Source organism: Lepus europaeus, chromosome 6, assembly GCF_033115175.1.
Source record: "Lepus europaeus isolate LE1 chromosome 6, mLepTim1.pri, whole genome shotgun sequence".
NCBI classification, from domain to species: domain Eukaryota; kingdom Metazoa; phylum Chordata; class Mammalia; order Lagomorpha; family Leporidae; genus Lepus; species Lepus europaeus.
In genome coordinates, this window is record NC_084832.1 from 123,530,175 (window position 1) to 123,549,145 (window position 18,971).

Genomic DNA, 18,971 nt, shown 5'->3' on the forward strand with positions numbered 1-18,971 from the left:
AGAGAGAGACAGAGAGAAAGGTCTTCTTGCCGTTGGTTCACTCCCCAAATGGCTGCTATGGCTGGCACTGCGCCGATCAGAAGCCAGAAGCCAAGTGCCTCTTCCTGGTCTCCCCAGCGGGTGCAGGGCCCAAGCACTTGGGCCATCCTCCACTGCCCTCCTGGGCCACAGCAGAGAGCTGGACCGGAAGAGGAGCAACCGGGACTAGAGCTGGCGCCCATGTGGGATGGTGGCGCCTCAGGCAGAGGATTAACCAAGTGAGCCACAGCACCTTCTGGGGAAAACAGTCTTGACCTGGAGGCAAAATGACCGTGAAAGCCTTCTTGTTTACAAAGCTGCTAGCTCCCTACTAGTGAGAGAGCTCTTTAAAGGAGTAATAAATTTTGCCTTTATAGATAACCAAGAGGAAACCAAATTTAATTGAAAAATCATCCGTTTCACTCACATGTTGAAATTTTATCTTGTGTGATATTTACAAGGTGTAATATACTTTGCACATCACTCACTGGGATTCTTTATTTTTCTTCTTAGCCAATATCTACTTTAGTACTTCCATCACATAAACTGCTATTGCGTATAGATATGTAAAGACTATAGCTTTTACTGTAATACAGTTATACAAGCGAAAATGAAGAGAAGTAGAGACTTTTATTCATGAATTCTGGATTTCAACTGGTGGGAAGACTTGTGAGTGACTCTACCTGAAACTGGTTATTGAAAATGATAATTTTTAAATATGAAAAATATAATTTAGCAGTTCTTAAAATTCTTATTAGTTTGCAGTTGATAGCAAAATAGAAACAGGTAACAGTTTATTGTGTTGCTGACTAATGATAAAAAGCAATTTCCACAGTTTCCAATAAATAAGTTTTTCTTCTTCCAGGGGTAGAAGCAGAAGAATGGGGTAAATTTCTTCACACCAAAAATAAGGTAATCACACAAGAATATATAATGAAGAAATACCATGTTTACATAGTAGTTGATCATTTAATTTCTTACTGGTGGTATGTTCTGTTATTTTGAAGCAACTGTTTCTTGTGAAATAATTCTTATCTTAGCAACATTGCTAATCATAGTAATTTATTTGGAAAATAAACTTTAAATTAAGCTCAGTTATCCCAAATTTAGAGATTGTTAACTATTGTGGAACCAGGCAGCTTTGGGAAAATGATAAAAATATGAATTTGTTTACTAATTCTCTGAAGTAAATCAGCTGATATCCTACAAATACATTATGGATATCCCCTTTCCCCACATAAAAACCTTTGATTTTCAATATTGGGCTTTTTCTTCCAATAATTTTGTAGCTGTACACAGATTTTGATGAAATTCGACAAGAAATTGAAAATGAAACAGAAAGAATTTCAGGAAATAATAAGGTATGTATTGTTTTTTAGAGCTGGAGCATAAATATCTGGCAATATTTAATTGAGGGTATTCTGTATATAACGTATGAAGGGCATTATAAATTCATGGTGCTGAACTTTGAAATAAGTGGACGATTTCCACTAATAGATAAAAACTTTGCTTATAGTCCTTGTTGTTTCTTAGAGCTTTTATATAAATCACATATTTTATCTAGGAGTTTATTTTTTACTCTATCCTACACATACAACTTTGTGATTTTGTAATTGTTCTACTTAATACTGCCATAGTAAATTCTCTGTTTCTGATGGATAGATTGTACTCTAACTCAGGAGGTACTATAGTTTATGAGATGAATGTATTTTGAAGAACTCTTAGTAAGCTTAGACTTGTGAAAACAAGCGGAGAAAAATCAAGTAGTTTTTACAGTGAAAATGAAAAGTAGTACATTACCAGTGGATTGCTTTCTTTTTTCCAAGACTGAAAATCTAAAATAGGGGAGGCCTTGTGGTGTGGTGGGCCAAGCTGCCGCCTTTAGCTCCCGCATCTCATATGGTCTCTGAGTTTAGTCCTGGTTGCTCCACCTCTGATCCTGCTATCCTGCTAAAAGTGCCTGGGAGAGTGGGAGGATGGCCCGAGTGTTTGCCCCCCCCACCCCCAAAGTGGGAACCCCAGATTAAGCTACTGGCTTCAGCCTGACCAAGCATCCACCATTGGGGCCATATAGGGAAGTGAACCAGCTGATGGAAGATCTGTCTGTAACTCTGCCTTTCACATAAATAAAATCTTAAAAGATGAGGGGGCTGGCCCTGTGGCATAGTAGGCTAAGCCTCTGCCTGTAGCCAAGCATCCCATATGGACACAGGTTCTAGTTCCAGCTGCTAGTTTTCTGATCCAGCTCCCTGCTATGGCCTGGGAAAGTAGTAGAAGAGGGTGCGAGTGCTTGGATCCCTGCACCCAAGTGGGAGAACTGGGAGAAACTCCTGGCTCCTGATTGTGGGCCAGCCATTGTGGTTATTTGGGAATGAACCAGCGGATAGAAGATCTTTCTCTGTTTCTCCCTCTCTCTGTCTGTAACTCTACCTCAAATAAATAAATAAAAAATCTTAAACACACACGCACACACACACACAAAACCCTGGGGTGGGCATTTGATGCAGTGATTAAGGATCACATTGTGCAGAAGTATAACAAGTGGCTGGAAGCTGGATTAGCTTGTCCTCAGTCCTGTAATTATGTCAGATAATTTTGGCTTCTTTGACATTACTAATCATAACACCAGCCTGAATGTCTCTCCTATGATCCCGGTATATTTACTGAGTTCAGTAAAATTGGTGGTGATTTTACACAGTGCTAGAGATTAGAGACTGTGAAACTGTGGTGATTCAGAAGTGAGTTTTTTGTGACACTAAATTGAATGTAATGAAAAATTGAGTCTTTATACCTACAAGATATTTAATTTATTCAGAGGATATAATTTACTTATTTAATAGGCTTTCATCCAGAGTCTGAAAGACGAAATGTTTGCCATTCTCAAATTTCTGAAAAATCTCCTTTCCTAAATTAGGTTTGTAATAAAGTAAATGATGCTTGATCTTAGGTAATTTTATATGACTGAATATATAAATGATTTCATATGCCTAGTATGTAGCCCTGAAGGATTTAAAATGTCCATGAGATTGGAGTTGTAAAGGCATTTGGGCAAGTCTTTGTACTGGACATGATAAGGAGTGCCATGGCCATGAAGATCTTGAGAAACATACAACCCAGATAGTGACCCTGAATCACTTCTGAACAGTGGGCATTTAAAATGGAAAAGTAGTTCAGAGTAATCTAAAACAACTGTAACTCCATAGGGAACTCAGAGTAATGGATGCTCAAAAAAACCTTCTGGGGAAATTAAAATGTTCAGTGGGTTAAAGAGGGGAAGTTTACAGTGGATAAATAGACAAGAGGACAGATTAAAGGATAAGAGAGTGGGTACCAAGACAAGGTAGGAACATCTCAGTGTCTTTTTTCCCCTTTGTGTGATTTGGGAGGCAGAGAGAGAGCAGGTGAGAGCAAGTGAGCCACCTTCCACTGGTTTGCTCCTCACATACTGCAGTAATGGGGCCAGAGCCAGGGACAGGCTGAAGCCAGGTTGGTACAGGCTCCTGAAGCTAGGAGCCAGACTCAGTTCAGGTCTCCCACCTGGGTGGCTGGGACCCAGTCACTTATGCTGTCATTGCTGCCTTTCAGGGTGTGTAGCAGGGAGCTGGAGTCAGCAGCCAGAGCTGGAAACTGAACCAGGCACTCCATGGACATCCTAACCAGAGTCTTAATCACTAGGCCAAATGCCTGCTTCTTAGGGGTCTTTTAATATCTGGCTAACTCAGTCCTAAAATTTATAAAGGGACCATGGTGAAAAGGAGGGGGGAGTCTAATAATTAAATCTAGTCTACAGAAGAAAAAATTAAAGGTAATCTCTCACCATCCGAATTTTGACTTTTAATTCAGGACCCTAATGATTCAGGTACATTTTTTTTTTCTGTCCAACATTTATGTTTATTAAAAAGTGACAAAACCTGTACAAGAAAAATAAAACCACAAATTGCTCATCACTCACACAGTAATCTGGAGAGACATTATCACCTCGGAGCCTCTCCTCTGCTGTGGCTGAGTCCCCTTCCTCTCCTTGGCCTCTTCCTGCAGTACCTCCCCTTTTGTTAGATTTCACCTTGGGGGCCCAGTGCTGTGCCGTAGCGGCTGTTCCAGTCTCAGCAACCCCACTTCCATTCCAGCTCCCTACTAATGCACCTGGGAAAGCATAGATGGCCCAAGTGCTCGGGCCCCTGCACCCAAGGGGGAGACCTGGAAAAAGCTCCTGGCTTCAGCCTGGCCCAGTCCAGGCCGTCGTGGCCATATGGAGAATTAACCAGCTGACAGAAGACCTCTCACTCTGTCTCTCCCTGTCTCTAACTCTGTAACTCTGCATTTCAAATGGGTAAAAGAAATCTTTAATTTTTTTTTTTTTTACCTTAAGTTTAGCATCCCTGTGAAGGGTGCTCAGAGGGAAGCAGTCTGGTAGAATACATTGGGGAATGGCATTTCCTGTGACTCCGTGTATCCAACTGTGCAGGTTTCTGTTCCTCTGGGTCATTTCCACAGCTGCACGGTGTGTATCCATGCTGGCTGGCATCTGCACCCATGGTTGTTCCATGGACCTGTGTCCCATTCTTCAGAGCAGTGGTCACCATTTCATCACTCAGTTTCACCAAACATCGCACGAGCTTCATCCAAGCAGCACAGTCTCCCTCTCAGTTCAATAATGGAGAGAATGCAGCTACCTTGGACTGACTGGGCATATGAGTGGCCCGAAACGTGTACTCCAGGGGCTGTGGACGAGGACTTGGAGCGCTGTGGATAGACACGGAAGCACCAGCCCAGATATATTTCCTTAGAAATCTCTTATTACACTAGTGTTGCCACTTGATATTCAAAGATCAAGAACCAAATTGATCCCTTCCCCCTTTTTGTAGACAAGAAACAACCTCACTATGCAATCACCCTTTCAAAAATTGTGTATTTTCATTTTATTTGCAAGACAGAGAAACAGATATAGTTTGTTTTTTGTTTTGTTTTGTTTTTTTTACAGAGTGGACAGAGAGAGAGAGCAGAGAGAAAGGTCTTCCTTTTTGCCGCTGGTTCACTCTCCAGTGGCTGCCGCGGCCGGCACACTGTGGCCGGCGCATCGCGCTGATCCGAAGCCAGGAGCCAGGTGTTTCTCCTGGTCTCCCATGCGGGTGCAGGGCCCAAGGACTTGGGCCGTCCTCCACTGCCTTCCCGGGCCATAGCAGAGAGCTGGCCTGGAAGAGGGGCAACCGGGACAGAATCTGGCACCCTGACTGGGACTAGAACCTGGTGTGCCGGCGCCACAAGGCGGAGGATTAGCCTAGTGAGCCGCGGCGCCGGCCACAGATAAAGATTTTTGATGTATTGGTTCACTCCTCTAATGCCTGCAACAGCTAGTAGGAGCCCCGAAATTCAGTCTGGTTCTCCCACGTGGGTGGCAGGGATCCAAGTACATGAGCCATCACCTGCTGCCTCCCAGGGTGCACATTAGCAGGGAGCTGGATGCAAAGTAGAGTAGCCAGTACTTGAACTAGGTACTTAGATATGGGATACAGATGTCCCAAGCAATTTGATTTAACCACCTTTCCAAATGTCTGCCCGCCCGCCCATCTACCCCATCAAATTTAATGGAATAATTTACCTGTGTTTCCTTGTCTGAACCTCTGGCACCTCTTAAACTTGGATAGTAAGAAATACGTTGTTTTGTTCAGCACTGTATTAAACATACTTAAGAAATGATACATGCTTAGAATCGAGAGAAAAGAAACCAAACTAATACAGGGGAAATAAATTGTTCTTATTATTGGTATGGGGTTTAGTAGTAGTATAACCCAGCTGACTTATGTCCCATGTATTTCAACAGGTTTAGATTATTGAAACGTTTTCTAGATTGTGGTGCAATATTTTTTTTTTTTTGACAGGCAGAGTGGATAGTGAGAGAGAGACAGAGAGAAGGGTCTTCCTTTTTGCCGTTGGTTGACCCTCCAGTGGCCGCTTCGGCTGGCGCATCTCTTTGATCCGAAGCCAGGAGCCAGGTGCTTCTCCTGGTCTCCCATGCGGGTGCAGGGCCCAAGGACTTGGGCCGTCCTCCACTGCCTTCCCGGGCCATAGCAGAGAGCTGGCCTGGAAGAGGGGCAACTGGGATAGAATCCGGCGCCCCAACCGGGACTAGAACCCGGTGTGCCGGTGCCGCAAGGTGGAGGATTAGCCTGTTAAGCTACGGCGCTGGCCGGTGCAATACATTTTTAAAAACATCTAATGTTTGCTTGAAATGAGATTTACTACAGTATTACATTCTTCATTGAATTGTTAGTATAATTTTAATATATATTTTACTTTTAGGGAGTAAGCCCTGAACCAATTCATCTTAAGATCTTTTCACCCAACGTTGTCAATTTGACACTTGTGGATTTGCCAGGAATGACCAAGGTAAGGAATCATTGTTACTCATTGTGATTTTTGTTATGTTAATTTTTGCTAACCCCGGGTGAGAAAACCAGCTTCTTTTTGCAGTCACGCTTACCTGTTAGGAGCATCTGATAGAGTTGAGCCTTCCTTGAAACACTCTCTCTACTTGGCTTCCAGGATACCATACTCTTCGGGTTTATCTCCAAGCTCACTGGCCACTTCTTTCAGTCTCTTTTGTTGATTTCTTCTCATCTCCCTGTTGTCTGAACAGTGAGTGCCCCATAGCTCAGTTTTTGGACTCCATCCCCTACATGATTTCTTCAGATCCTGTGGCTTTAAATACTTCAGGTTCTGTATGTTGATGGCATTCAAGTATCTCCAGATAATTGGATATCTGTCTGCTTGACAGATAAAAAGCTCCTTCAAAAAGTTTGTAGAAAATGTGTATTAAGAAAAACTGCACATTGATTTGAAAAACTTACACACCAAAGTAACATTTTAAATTTCATGTCTGTGAACTTTTTGAAGTACCCTTGTACACTTAATGTCTTGTAAGCATTATAGATCTGACAAGTCCAATACCAAATTCCTAGATTTGATCCTTTTTTTAATCTTCTCCCCTCTCAATAAATGACAACCCCCTTCTACCAATTGCTTAGCCAGAATTTGTAGTCATCCTTAATGCTTTTTATTCTGCATTACACTTTCTGTCAGCATGCCCTCTTTGTTGTCCTCACCTGTACAGGACACCCAGAACGCTACTGTGTCTCATTAGGCCAGTGTCAACTCACCTGTAGGTTAGTACAACAAGTAAATAAATAACAGCTCTTTCTCATTATCTGCCAGTTCTTAACGAAGCAGCCAGAGTGATGGTATTAAACATTACAATGTGTCAGTCCTCGCTAAAAATTCGCCCCAGTGGCCTCCCATTCCACTCAGAGTAAGAGCCGGAGTTCTTACAGAAATCTGAAAGTGTCTTTGATGTCTCCATACTCTTCTGACTCTTGCTCCACGCTCCTGCCCTACTGTTCACCCAGCCTGCAACTTTCTTTCCCCAGATACCTGTGTGTGCCCTTCCCTTACCGCCTTTACTTTCTGTTCATTCTCTCAAAGGTAACAACCTAATTTCAGATCATCCCTGCAGAGTCTACTGTTGTATTTTTTTATAGCCCATTCTACCACCTGGATACTATGAGTATTTGTAATCACTACAACACAGGTTTATGAAGGCAGAACGGTTGGTCTGTTTTAGATTCACTGCTGTATTATACTCTGACATGTAGAAAAGGACCCGAAGCATGGTAGGCCATCAGTAGACCCTGGATAACTGAATGGAGTTGTCTCAGGCAGTTAGCACTGACTAGTCCTTCCCATGAGATCATGTTGGTAAACTTTGGATACTTGCAATAGTTAAATTTTGCTGTTTCACACATTAACCAAATTCATGCATACCCCAGTAGTATCATTAATTTCATTATGTTAACAGTTTGCAAATAGAGAAATAACCTATAATCTGTGAATTAAATGACGGGGGTGCTGAGTTGGTTTTATTATTAGTTCCTTGCTCATCTCTGTTTGGTTTAGGTGCCTGTAGGCGATCAACCTAAGGATATTGAGCTGCAGATCCGAGAGCTCATTCTCCGTTTCATCAGCAACCCAAATTCCATTATTCTCGCTGTCACTGCTGCTAATACAGATATGGCGACATCAGAGGCCCTGAAAATTTCAAGAGAGGTAGATCCAGACGGTAAGGACAGTTGTTAATATTTAATTAGACGCTGGATTGACAATGATAAATCTCAAGAAAGGAATTTTTATTTTTAAAAGGAATATTTCCAGTTATTAATACAGAGTTTAAAAAGTAATGCTTTCCTACTCTGCTTATAATTTCAAATAGAAATTCTGATGAAAAATAAGTTTGTCAAGTTGCTGTACAGGCTAGGCAAAAATAATTCACATAATGTCTGTATCTTTAATGGTTACCTTTGATTTGAGAAGTGGACAGAGAGAGCGCGTCCCATCCACTGGTTTACTCCTCATGCCTGCACTGGGTGAGACTCAGCCAAGCTAAAGCAGGGAGCTGGGAACTCAGTCCAGGTCTCCCACGTGGGTGGTAAGAATTCAGCTACCCCCAGGGTATGAATTAGCAGGAAGCTGGAGTAGAGCTGGGACTGGTAGCCAGGCAGAGATATGGCAAGTGTCCCAGCTGCATCTTAACTGTTAGATCAAATTCCTACCCCCTAATGATTTTAAATAATGAAATGTCTTTAAAACAAAAAGTTTCCTATGAGGTATGAATACAATGATTTAGGTTTATGAATGGCTTTTTTTTTTTTTAATACTTATTTATTTGCAGGAGAGATTTATCTTCCATTTGGTTTACTCCCCAAATGGCTGCAACAATTGGAATTGGGCCTGTCCAAAGCCAGCAGTCAGAAGCTTCACCTGGGTCTCCCACAGGGGTTTTAGGGGCCCAAATACTTGGTCCATCTTCCACGGTTTTCCCAGGCATGATAGCAGGGAGCTGCAATGGAAATGGAGCAGCCGAGACTCAGAACTGGTACCCATGTGGGATGCTGGCATTGCCAGTGGCAACTTTACCCACTAACTCAACTCCAGCCTTAAATGCTGACATTTTTTAAAAAGCTTATTATTATTATTATTATTTTTTAAATTTGGGAGACAGCAGCGACAAGAGAGAGGAGAGAAAGAGAAAGATCCTCCATCATTGGCACAGTCCTCAGATGCTTGCAAGAGCTGTGACTGGGCTGTGCTGAAACTAGGTACCAGGAACTCCATCCTGGTCTCCACCTGGGTGGCAAACACTCAAGTACTAAAGCCATCAGCTGCCTTCCAGATGGATGGGCAGGAAGGTGCATTGGAAGAGAGGGGCTGGTGCCGTGGCAAAGTTGGGTTAAGCTTCTGCTGACATCCCCTTTAGGAGTGCCGGTTTGAATCCTGGCCTGCTCCACTTCTGATCCAGCTCTCTGCTATGTACCTGGAAAGGCAAAAAATAGCCAAAATACTCAGGCCCCTGCCAACCATGTGAAGACAAGAACAGAATTTCTGGCTCCTGGCTTCAGCCTGACTGTTGGTGACCGTTTTGGAAGTGAATTAGCAGATCTCTCTTTGACACACTGCCTTTCAAATAATAAGTGATCTTTAAAAAGAAAAAAAGAGGAGGTAGAACTTGATGCTATACATTCTGATAGGGGACATGAGCATCGCAAGCAGCAGCTTAACCTGTTGTATCTTAACACTTGTTCCTGGATGGTTGACTTTTTTTTTTTTTTTTAAAGATTTGAAAGTCAGAATTAGAAATGAAGGAGAGGCAGAGAGAGAGAGAGGTCCATCATCTGCTGGTTCACTCCCCAGTTGGCAACAATGGGCTAGAGTTGCACCAATCAGAAGCCAGGAGCTTCTTCTGGGTCTCCCATGTGGGTGCTGGGGCCCAGGGACCTGGGCCATCTTCTACTGCTTTCCTAGGCCACAGCAGAGAGCCAGATTGGAAGAGGAGCAGCCAGGACTAGAACCGGCGCCAATATGGGATGCCGGTGCCGCAGGCGTTGGATTAACCCACCACGCCACAGGGCCGACCCCGAATTAGCACTTTTAAACTGACCCTTTCACCACAGATGTGGTCATACTTCTGATCTGGTAATTTTCAATCTGGAAATACATAGTTAACAATAGTATTATTTACAGTATCAAAAAATTAAATCAAGGGCCGGTGTAGTGGTATAGCAGGCAAAGCCACTGCCTGTGATGCTGGCACTTCTCATCCAGCTCACTGCCACTCATGTAGGATACCTGGATGGAGTTCCAGGCTCCTGGCTGTGGTTTGACCTATTCCTGGCTGTTGTGGCCACTTGGGGAATGAACAAGCAGATGGAAGCTCGCTCGTTCTCTCCTTGTCTTTCCCTCTTCTTTCTGTAACTCTGCCTTTCAAATAAATAAAAAAAATTAAATTAACCTAATATGGCCGTAGTAGGACTGAGGAATTGATAATAAAGTTTAGGAAGGGCGCTTGTTACTGAAAAATGCCCTATGTGAAACCGCATACTATGAGCAATTAGAACTCTTGTATATTGCTGGAGCAGGTGGTACAGCCGCTTTAGGAAACCGTGTGGCAATTTCTGTACAGTTTTAGTTCAACAATCTGATTCCTAGGTATTTACCTGTGTTAAATGAGAACCTCTGTTCATTTAAAAGCTTGTATGCAAATATGCATGGAATCTGTATTTATAATTTCTAGAAATTAGACATATCTCCCAAGTGGGGAGCTCATAACCAAAATCACAGTACATCTATGCAATGAAGCACTCCTCAGCACTGAAAAGAATGAACTACTGATACAGCAAGACAGATGACTCAATGCATTCTGCTGAACAAAACAGCCATATTCAGAGGCTGTGTGCCATATGATTCCATTTATAGGACATTCTAGAACAAGGTGAGGCATGGATAACAGGTTTGATTGGTCAGTACAAGAACATTTGAGGGGCAGTGAACTGCTCTGTCTTGAGGTGGTGGTGACACACCTCTTTGCTTTTGTCAGAACTCAGCTATACAGCAACACAGGAAACTCTGAACACACTCTAGAAATACATATAAGAAAGTCCGCCCTGAAAGGTAATACAGAATTACATGGGCAAACAAATTTTTATATTGTACGTTTCAAATTATAGTGCTTGTAAGCAAAGGTTATAAAAGGATTACTAAAATGATGATAGATTAAAGTGGAATTGTAGATGAGAATTTTTTGTGGTTAATAATACTTAGTGGCTTTATTTAATGGATTAATTTCTCTTGTGTGTGGTTTTTTTTTTTTTTTTTCTTTCTTTCATTTATCAGGTCGCAGAACCCTAGCTGTAATCACTAAACTTGATCTCATGGATGCAGGCACTGATGCCATGGATGTATTGATGGGAAGGGTTATTCCAGTCAAACTTGGAATAATTGGAGTAGTAAACAGGTTAGCATTCAAAAATGCGATAAGAATTGCAGTACTGTCATTTCAAAGCAAGCCTACATTTCTAAAACGGGTCAGAAATGTGATATTGTTTTATTTTCCCCTCCTTTTACTATACTGTTGGCATTGCTAAAGAATTGATTGCTCTAAAGGGAAAAGCTTCCTCTAGATATTTATAATGGAAAATATTTTCTAAACAAAGCATCACAAAATGAAAGACAATTTAATAGCCAGACTTGAAGAGTTGTTGCCTGTTCAGTTCAGTTATGTATGAGAAGGGCACTGGGCAAGGAAAAAAAGTGTTACCAGTTTGTTTCCAATGACGATAGAATTTAAGGTGGCAGGATGTGAATAAATTCATTTAATCCCTACCACTAAGATTAGATTGGATTCTGTATAATTGCCAGGATATTATTTAGAGCAATTTTTATTAAAAGTATCCTATTATAACTAGTTTTAATAATTATAGAGAAGGAAACTATTATTAAGTGTCTAGCTTTTAGACACTCTGAGCATTTTCCAAATGGTGTCCCTTTGAACTCTCACAACACTCTGTGAGGTGGGTGTTGATGTCTTTTATAATCAGAACACTCAGGTTACATATTTACCAAAGGAAAATGGCTAGTGAAGAGTAGAGCTGGATTTAAATGATGCTCTTAGCCCGAAGTCTTTACATGGTAGGTAATCTTGAGACATGGCTTCTGGTCCCAGTCCTTGTACAAACCAGATGGACATGTAATATGAGTTTAAATGACTCCTAACATCTATGGGTCTTAAGCTTTTTTTTTTTTTTTTTTTTTTGCTAAGCAATACCTAAGATCTATTGCTGTTGTCTACTTATTCACATATCTTTCCACCCTATCCCTACTCACCTCCCCATCCGTCTGCTCCCCATTCCAACTTCCCTTTCAGGTAAGCAGTTGGCATAATACTGTTTGTTACATTTATAGATGATCACTCTTCAATTTGAATTAATTATTTTTGGTAGAAATAAGTTACCTGGGCCAGCGCCGTGGCTTAACAGGCTAATCCTCCGCCTTGTGGCGCCGGCACACCGGGTTCTAGTCCCAGTCGGGGCGCCGGATGTCCTGGTTGCCCCTCTTCCAGGCCAGCTCTCTGCTATGGCCCAGGAAGGCAGTGGAGGATGGCCCAAGTGCTTGGGCCCTGCACCCGCATGGGAGACCAGGAGAAGCACCTGGCTCCTGGCTTCGGATCAGCACGATGAGCCTGCTGCAGCGGCCATGGGAGGGTGAACCAACGGCAAAAAGGAAGAGTTTTCTCTCTGTCTCTCTCACTATCCACTCTGCCTGTCAAAAAAAAAAAAAAAAGAAAAGAAATAAGTTACCTGTCCATGGATGAAATACGCAGTTGATTAAGATACATTTCTATTTTTGTGCCTGTACTGCTCTTGGTTGCCGTTAATAATAATGAGGCTTATTCATGCATCAGTTGCTGTAAGTCACATGGTCTGAATCCTGGCTTGCCATGCAGTCCTTGTTGTAAAATAGGGTGGTACCTATCACGAGAAATTATTCTGAGAATTAAATAGAATAACCCATGTCATGTACCAGGGAGCAAAGCCTAGTGTTAACATTACTGTCATCCCTTTCATTATAAAATAGGATGAGAGGACAACAGTTGACTTGAATAGTTTTGTTGTTTTTCAACCGTAGGAGCCAGCTAGATATTAACAATAAGAAGAGTGTAACTGATTCAATCCGTGATGAATATGCTTTTCTTCAAAAGAAATACCCGTCTCTGGCCAATAGAAACGGGACAAAGTATCTTGCTAGGACTCTGAACAGGTAACATTTTTTTACCTTTTGCAAATGAGATGTTCTTGTTTTGCCAACAGGTACTTGAGATTTTCAATACATTTTCAGTTCCCTGCATTTCCATCCTGGGTTCCTTATGGTTTCACTTTTGGTTTCTGTGTAATAGGTTCTTGGAAATCAGATGTCTCTATTTTTATTTTTATTGGGATGGTAGACATTAAATCGTCATGTACTCTAGAACGCTTAAGTGAATTTTAAATGTTGTAATTATGACATTTTTGATGAGTTCTGATTATTTTGATGATTACAGGATAGAACTAGATAGCATATGACTGAATTTCAGGGACTGAATTAAAGTGTCTAATTTTCACATCTATTTTAAATTTAGAATGTCTTCTATTTCTATTCATAGTAGAAATAATTTAAGTTGTAGGTGTAGGGACTAGAAGATTTTTCTAGACAATTTGCAAATGACTGAAGTGAAAGTCACTTCTTTGACTTGAATCTTTTCCCTAAATTAAAGGCTTAGGTATCTGGATCCTAGGAATAGTGATTTTCACTATATTGGCTACCCATGGCAGAAGTTAAGTCAGTGAAACCCAAATTAAATAGGTAGCTTTGGATCGAATAGCTTACTTTCTTTGTGGTAAATGCAATAATATGAAAATAATTTGCTTATTTAAGGTATATATTTGGTTCTCTAGCAGTTAGTATAATTTGATTGGTCAAAGGCAAATTTAAAAGGAATGACCAAAACAGCTTCTTTGTGCCACTTTTTTTCAGACTAAGTATTTATTTCCCTAATCTAAGACTGCAGTATTTCCTGCTCTTGTGAAATAGGAAAAATCTAGAAGAGTGTTTCATCCTATTCTCAACACAGCAGAGGATGCTTCTGACATGAGATCTGTGGGTTTTTCTCCCCAGTACACTAAATATTCAGTTCCCCAGTGGATTCTAGCTGAGTATCTTCTAATTTAATTCAGTCTGACACTGTTTCCCTAGAGACAGCATCACACACCTTTGCTGCCTGTACCTGAGATATTAGTAGAAGCACAGGCTGCGGCCTGTGCTTCTGACCGATTGGCTATAAACTGGGTTTTCCGTGATCTTAGCAGGTTTGATTTGAGGATGGGGACATTGAGCTTGATTAGGTGGTAAAATTATAATTATATATATTAATATATATCTAGAAAACTGCATACAATATATATGGTCAGCTTTATAAATAGTTATAAGGCATACAACATATGTGGACAGTTTTATAAACCCTAAAAAGTATTTCTACACTTTTTTTAAAGGATATTAGAAAAGATACAAATGAACAGCCAGACGGAAGAGATGCATAGGGCAAGGCATGTGGGAAAGGGCCTGAAGCTTCCGTGCCCTCTCTGGGTACATCATGCTCAGAAAGCTCCATGTGTTCATCTACCCAGAAGCTTCATGTACTCTGTCCTTTTTTTTTTTTTTTTTTTGGAAACTACATCCATACGCATGGTTGATCACATTATTGGCTATTGTGGGAATGAGCTCAACCCTCAGCCTCTGTCCCCTCCCCAGAGTTTGGAGAGTGGGGCTGACCACTGCTCCTTCCTGCCTTGGGCTTTCTCCTGAAGCTCTCCAGGGGCCCTGGCCACAAGTCATCTGATTCATATACAAAACACTCAACGCTCTGGAGATTCCAAGGATTTTAGGAGATGAAGCCAGGAAATGTTCAGAAAAGCAAAATATATACTTCGTAACACTATACCTGCCAAAACAAATGATTTAACAAGTTTTTCCTAATGTTTTTATTTTAAAAATAAGACTTGTTTGGGGCTTCATAATACACACCCACACTTTAAAATCCTCTCTTCTGATGTTTGTTAGGTTACTGATGCATCACATCAGAGATTGCTTACCAGAGCTGAAAACCAGAATAAATGTTCTAGCTGCTCAATACCAGTCCCTTCTAAATAGCTATGGGGAGCCTGTGGATGACAAAAGTGCTACTTTACTCCAGCTTATTACCAAATTTGCCACAGAATACTGTAACACTATTGAAGGAACAGCAAAATATATTGAAACTTCAGAGCTGTAAGTAAGACATTTTTCTGTAGATTTGGGTACCTGGATTGCTGGGTCCTTGTGTGTGTTTGTTCAAGTGACATTTAACTCAGATTATCTGACTACTAAGCACCAAACAGGAAGACCATTTTGTAGAAATGATAAAATGCGCCCTTCACCTCCCCTCACCTTACTATAGCATAGCAAGAAAATGGACACTGAAACAATCCACGGCGCTTACTCCGATTTCCCGTTACACTCACTCATCTGTGCCTGTGTGGTTCTGTGTCCATTTTGTGACGTAGATGGTCCATCACAAGAGTTAACTCCAGAAACAGAGTATTTAACAGATTAATTACTGAATGGTTATTTTATATATGCCATATAGGAGGAAATGAATATTACCACAGTGGGTCTAAGAAACAGTGGGTGGGTAAGGCAGGTTGAGGTAACATGAGGCCTGATTAAGTGGTGACAGTATAATTATTTTAATTATTTAAATACAGCTTATAAAATATACATGTCTCAAAAGTGCGCACGTTTATAGACAGTTTTGTAAACAGGTGATCAGTTATCTGTGTCCACCTAATCAAGGTTTAGGATGCTGATGAGACCATTTGTCTTTCTCTCAGGACTGGGAGAGCACCACACTTGGGACGTCTGAGTTGGTGCTGAGTGGTTTGGGAAGGCAGGAAGGAGGGCGCATTTTGGGCTGGACAGCAGTAGTGCAGATGCATTTGGAGGACGGCGTGCACATGATGGGCAGAGGCAATGAGGCTCCTGTCAATCTGTAGAACATCCATAGCTGTTGAAAAATGTAACTGTCTTAGAGTAGCAGTGATCCACTTATTAGAAGTGCAAGGTTGGCAGCAGAGACTGGTTACTGGTATTTTTAACCATTTTTAAGGGCACAGTACAGTAGCATTAACATGTTCACAGTGTTGGATAACCATCCGTAGTATCTGTTTCCATCATTTCTTACCACCTCAGCAGTAGTATGTCTGCTAAGCCACTACTCCCCATTCTCCCCCAGTTCCTGGAGACCTCTAACTCTGGGTCTTGACTTGCCTGTTCTAGATAAAGCACATAATCAAAATCAGACTATCGTTGTATGCTTGGCTTGTTTCAGTTAGCATAATGTTGGACTACTAGTACATTTGCCTAACTATTAAAAAAAAAAAAAAAAAGCTGGCGCCACGGTTCACTAGGCTAATCCTCCGCCTGCAGAGCCAGCACCCTGGGTTCTAGTCCCGGTCTGCTGGTTTCTGGTTGCTCCTCTTCCAGTCCAGCTCTCTGCCATGGTCCAGGAAGGCAGTGGAGGATGGCTCAGGCCCTTGGGCCCTGCACCTGCATGGGAGACCAGGAGAAGCACCGGGCTCCTGGCTTTGGATCAGCGCGGTGTGCCGGCCGCAGCGCACCAGCTGCAGCGGCCATTGGGGGTGAACCAACGGGAAAGGAAGACCTTTCTCGGTCTCTCTCACTGTCCACCCTGACTGTCAAAAAAAAAAAAAAGTACTGCCTAGCCCTGAACACAGAGAGGAAGGGATGGTTTGGAGACACACGATGAAGGTATTTGTAGAAGCAGCTAGACTTGAGTCCAGTACAAGAGAATAACACGTGCTCAGTACTGAGGTCAAGAGAGGTGATCTGTCTAGAGCAGAAACAGGCGGAGGACAGCACACCAGTTAGGGATGATGTTGACACTGCAGAAATGTAAGCATGTCAATGTAGAAGTGGAGTCACAGGGGCGTATTGGCGACATGAGAAACGATACAGACCTGAGGTCTCAGTGTTCCTGAGTCTTGTTGGAACACGGCCATGTTGATGTGCAGGACCGTCTGCAGCTGCTTTTGTGCTGAATGGCAGAGGTAAGCAGTTGCCACAGCCTGAACCTTCCGACATCTGTGCCATGTGCCCTTTAAGGAAGAAGTCACCAACTTCTACTCTAGATGGTCGGCCAGCGAACACAAGGCAGCTTCCGGTGTTTAGAGAGCTTACAGGCTAGTTGAAGACAATGAGGACAGAGACAAGGTGCACAGCCATCCTTAACTGATGGTTTATGTCAGCACAGTCATAATATATACATGTATTTATGTACACTTTTCAGGAAATGATTGTTTTTCCAATGAAAAAAATTCAGGGTAACTCCAAATTGAGAACCTGTGGAAATGGGAAGAAACTAAGTATAAATGTTTATCTGAGTCTTTCTTAGAAAGGAAGGCTTTTTTTTTTTTTTTTTTTTTTTTTTTATTTGACAGGTGGAGTTATAGACAGAGAGACAGAGAGAGAGAAAATTCTTCCTTCCATTGGTTCCTGTCCCCAAATGGCCGCTACGGCCGGCGCTGCACCAATCCGAAGCCAGGAGCCTCTTCCTGGTCTCCCATGTGGGTGCAGGGGCCCAAACACTTGCGCTATCCTCCACTGCCCTCCTGGGCCACAGCAGAGAGCTGGACTGGAAGAGGAGCAACCGGGATGCTGGCGCTGCAGGCAGAGGATTAACCACGTGAGCCATGGCACCAGCGCCAGAAAGGAAGGCATTTTAAAAAATATTTATTTGAAAGGCATAGCGGCAGAGAGACAGAAATCTTCTGTTTGCTGGTTCACTCCCCAAATGGCTGCAACAGCTGGGGCTGGGCCAAGCTGAATCCAGGAACCTGGAACTCCATCTGGTCGCTCACAAGGGTGGCAGGCATCCAAGTATGGGGGCCATAATCTGCGGCCTTCGCAGGTCCATTAGCAGAAAGCTGGAGCAGAAACAGAATAGCTGGTACTCAGACCAGCACTCCCATACGGGATGCAGGCATTCCCAGTGGCAGCCAGCCCCAGTGTGCTACAGTGCCTGCCCCTAGATGAGTTAAGCTTTAAAACTTGTGGAAGACCTTTAACTTGTAGCTTCTTTAAAGTAATGCTAAAATATACATAAATACTTGACTGCCTTTCAGATGTGGCGGTGCTAGAATTTGTTATATCTTCCATGAGACTTTTGGGCGAACCTTGGAATCCGTAGACCCACTGGGGGGCCTTAACACTATCGACATCTTGACTGCGATTAGAAATGCTACTGTGAGTATGCTTTGTATCTTGTAAAAATCAAGTTAAAGCCTTCTTTTTAAACCATACGTTAACATTAATTGTACAGTTTGTTACTTTGCTCTTCCACTGGAAATTAAGAAGCCCTTTTAATGAAACATACCAAACGTGATTATTTCTTAACCTTTGGGAAGAACTGAAATTGCATTTAGCTGTAATAAAAGCTCTAGGTTTATTTCTTCAGGGTCCTCGTCCTGCTTTGTTTGTGCCTGAAGTTTCCTTTGAGTTACTGGTCAAGCGGCAGATCAAGCGTCTGGAGGAGCCCAGCCTGCGCTGTGTGGAGCTGGTTCACGAGGAGATGCAGCGGATCATCCAGCACTGCAGCAACTACAGCACACAGGTAGCGGCCGGCAGCCAGCGGCTGGGGACGGCTGGGGACGGCTGCCGGGCAGTGTCTGCAGGCAGCCGGCGGCCGGCGGCTGGGGACGGCTACCGGGCAGTGTCTGCAGGCGGCTGGGGATGGCTGGGGATGGCTGGGGACGGCTACCGGGCAGTGTCGGCTGCCGGGCAGTGTCTGCAGGCAGCAGGCGGCTGGGGACGGCTGCCGGGCAGTGTCTGCAGGCGGCAGCACGGTTCGAGATGGGCTCAGAGCTAAAATCTGTAGTTCTCATATCTAACAGTGTTGTGAAACAATACTCTTAAATGTAATTTCCAAATCCAGTCCATCAAAATGAGTGTCATTTCAATGCATATTCTTAAATGTAACT

General features: G+C 42.6%; 1 protein-coding gene across 2 annotated transcripts in view; it reads left to right on the top strand.

Annotated features, from left to right (window-relative positions):
- The window catches only part of DNM1L (dynamin 1 like), a 53,745-nt gene that overhangs the window by 25,913 nt on the left and 8,861 nt on the right, over positions 1–18,971 (top strand). For both annotated transcript variants that reach the window (XM_062195056.1, XM_062195057.1), the window contains exons 3-11: positions 884–930; positions 1,308–1,379; positions 6,319–6,405; positions 7,969–8,131; positions 11,239–11,359; positions 13,030–13,161; positions 14,998–15,204; positions 18,117–18,237; positions 18,449–18,604. In XM_062195056.1, the coding sequence (XP_062051040.1) occupies positions 884–930; positions 1,308–1,379; positions 6,319–6,405; positions 7,969–8,131; positions 11,239–11,359; positions 13,030–13,161; positions 14,998–15,204; positions 18,117–18,237; positions 18,449–18,604 (1,106 nt within the window). The remainder of the gene's footprint in view (positions 1–883; positions 931–1,307; positions 1,380–6,318; positions 6,406–7,968; positions 8,132–11,238; positions 11,360–13,029; positions 13,162–14,997; positions 15,205–18,116; positions 18,238–18,448; positions 18,605–18,971) is intronic.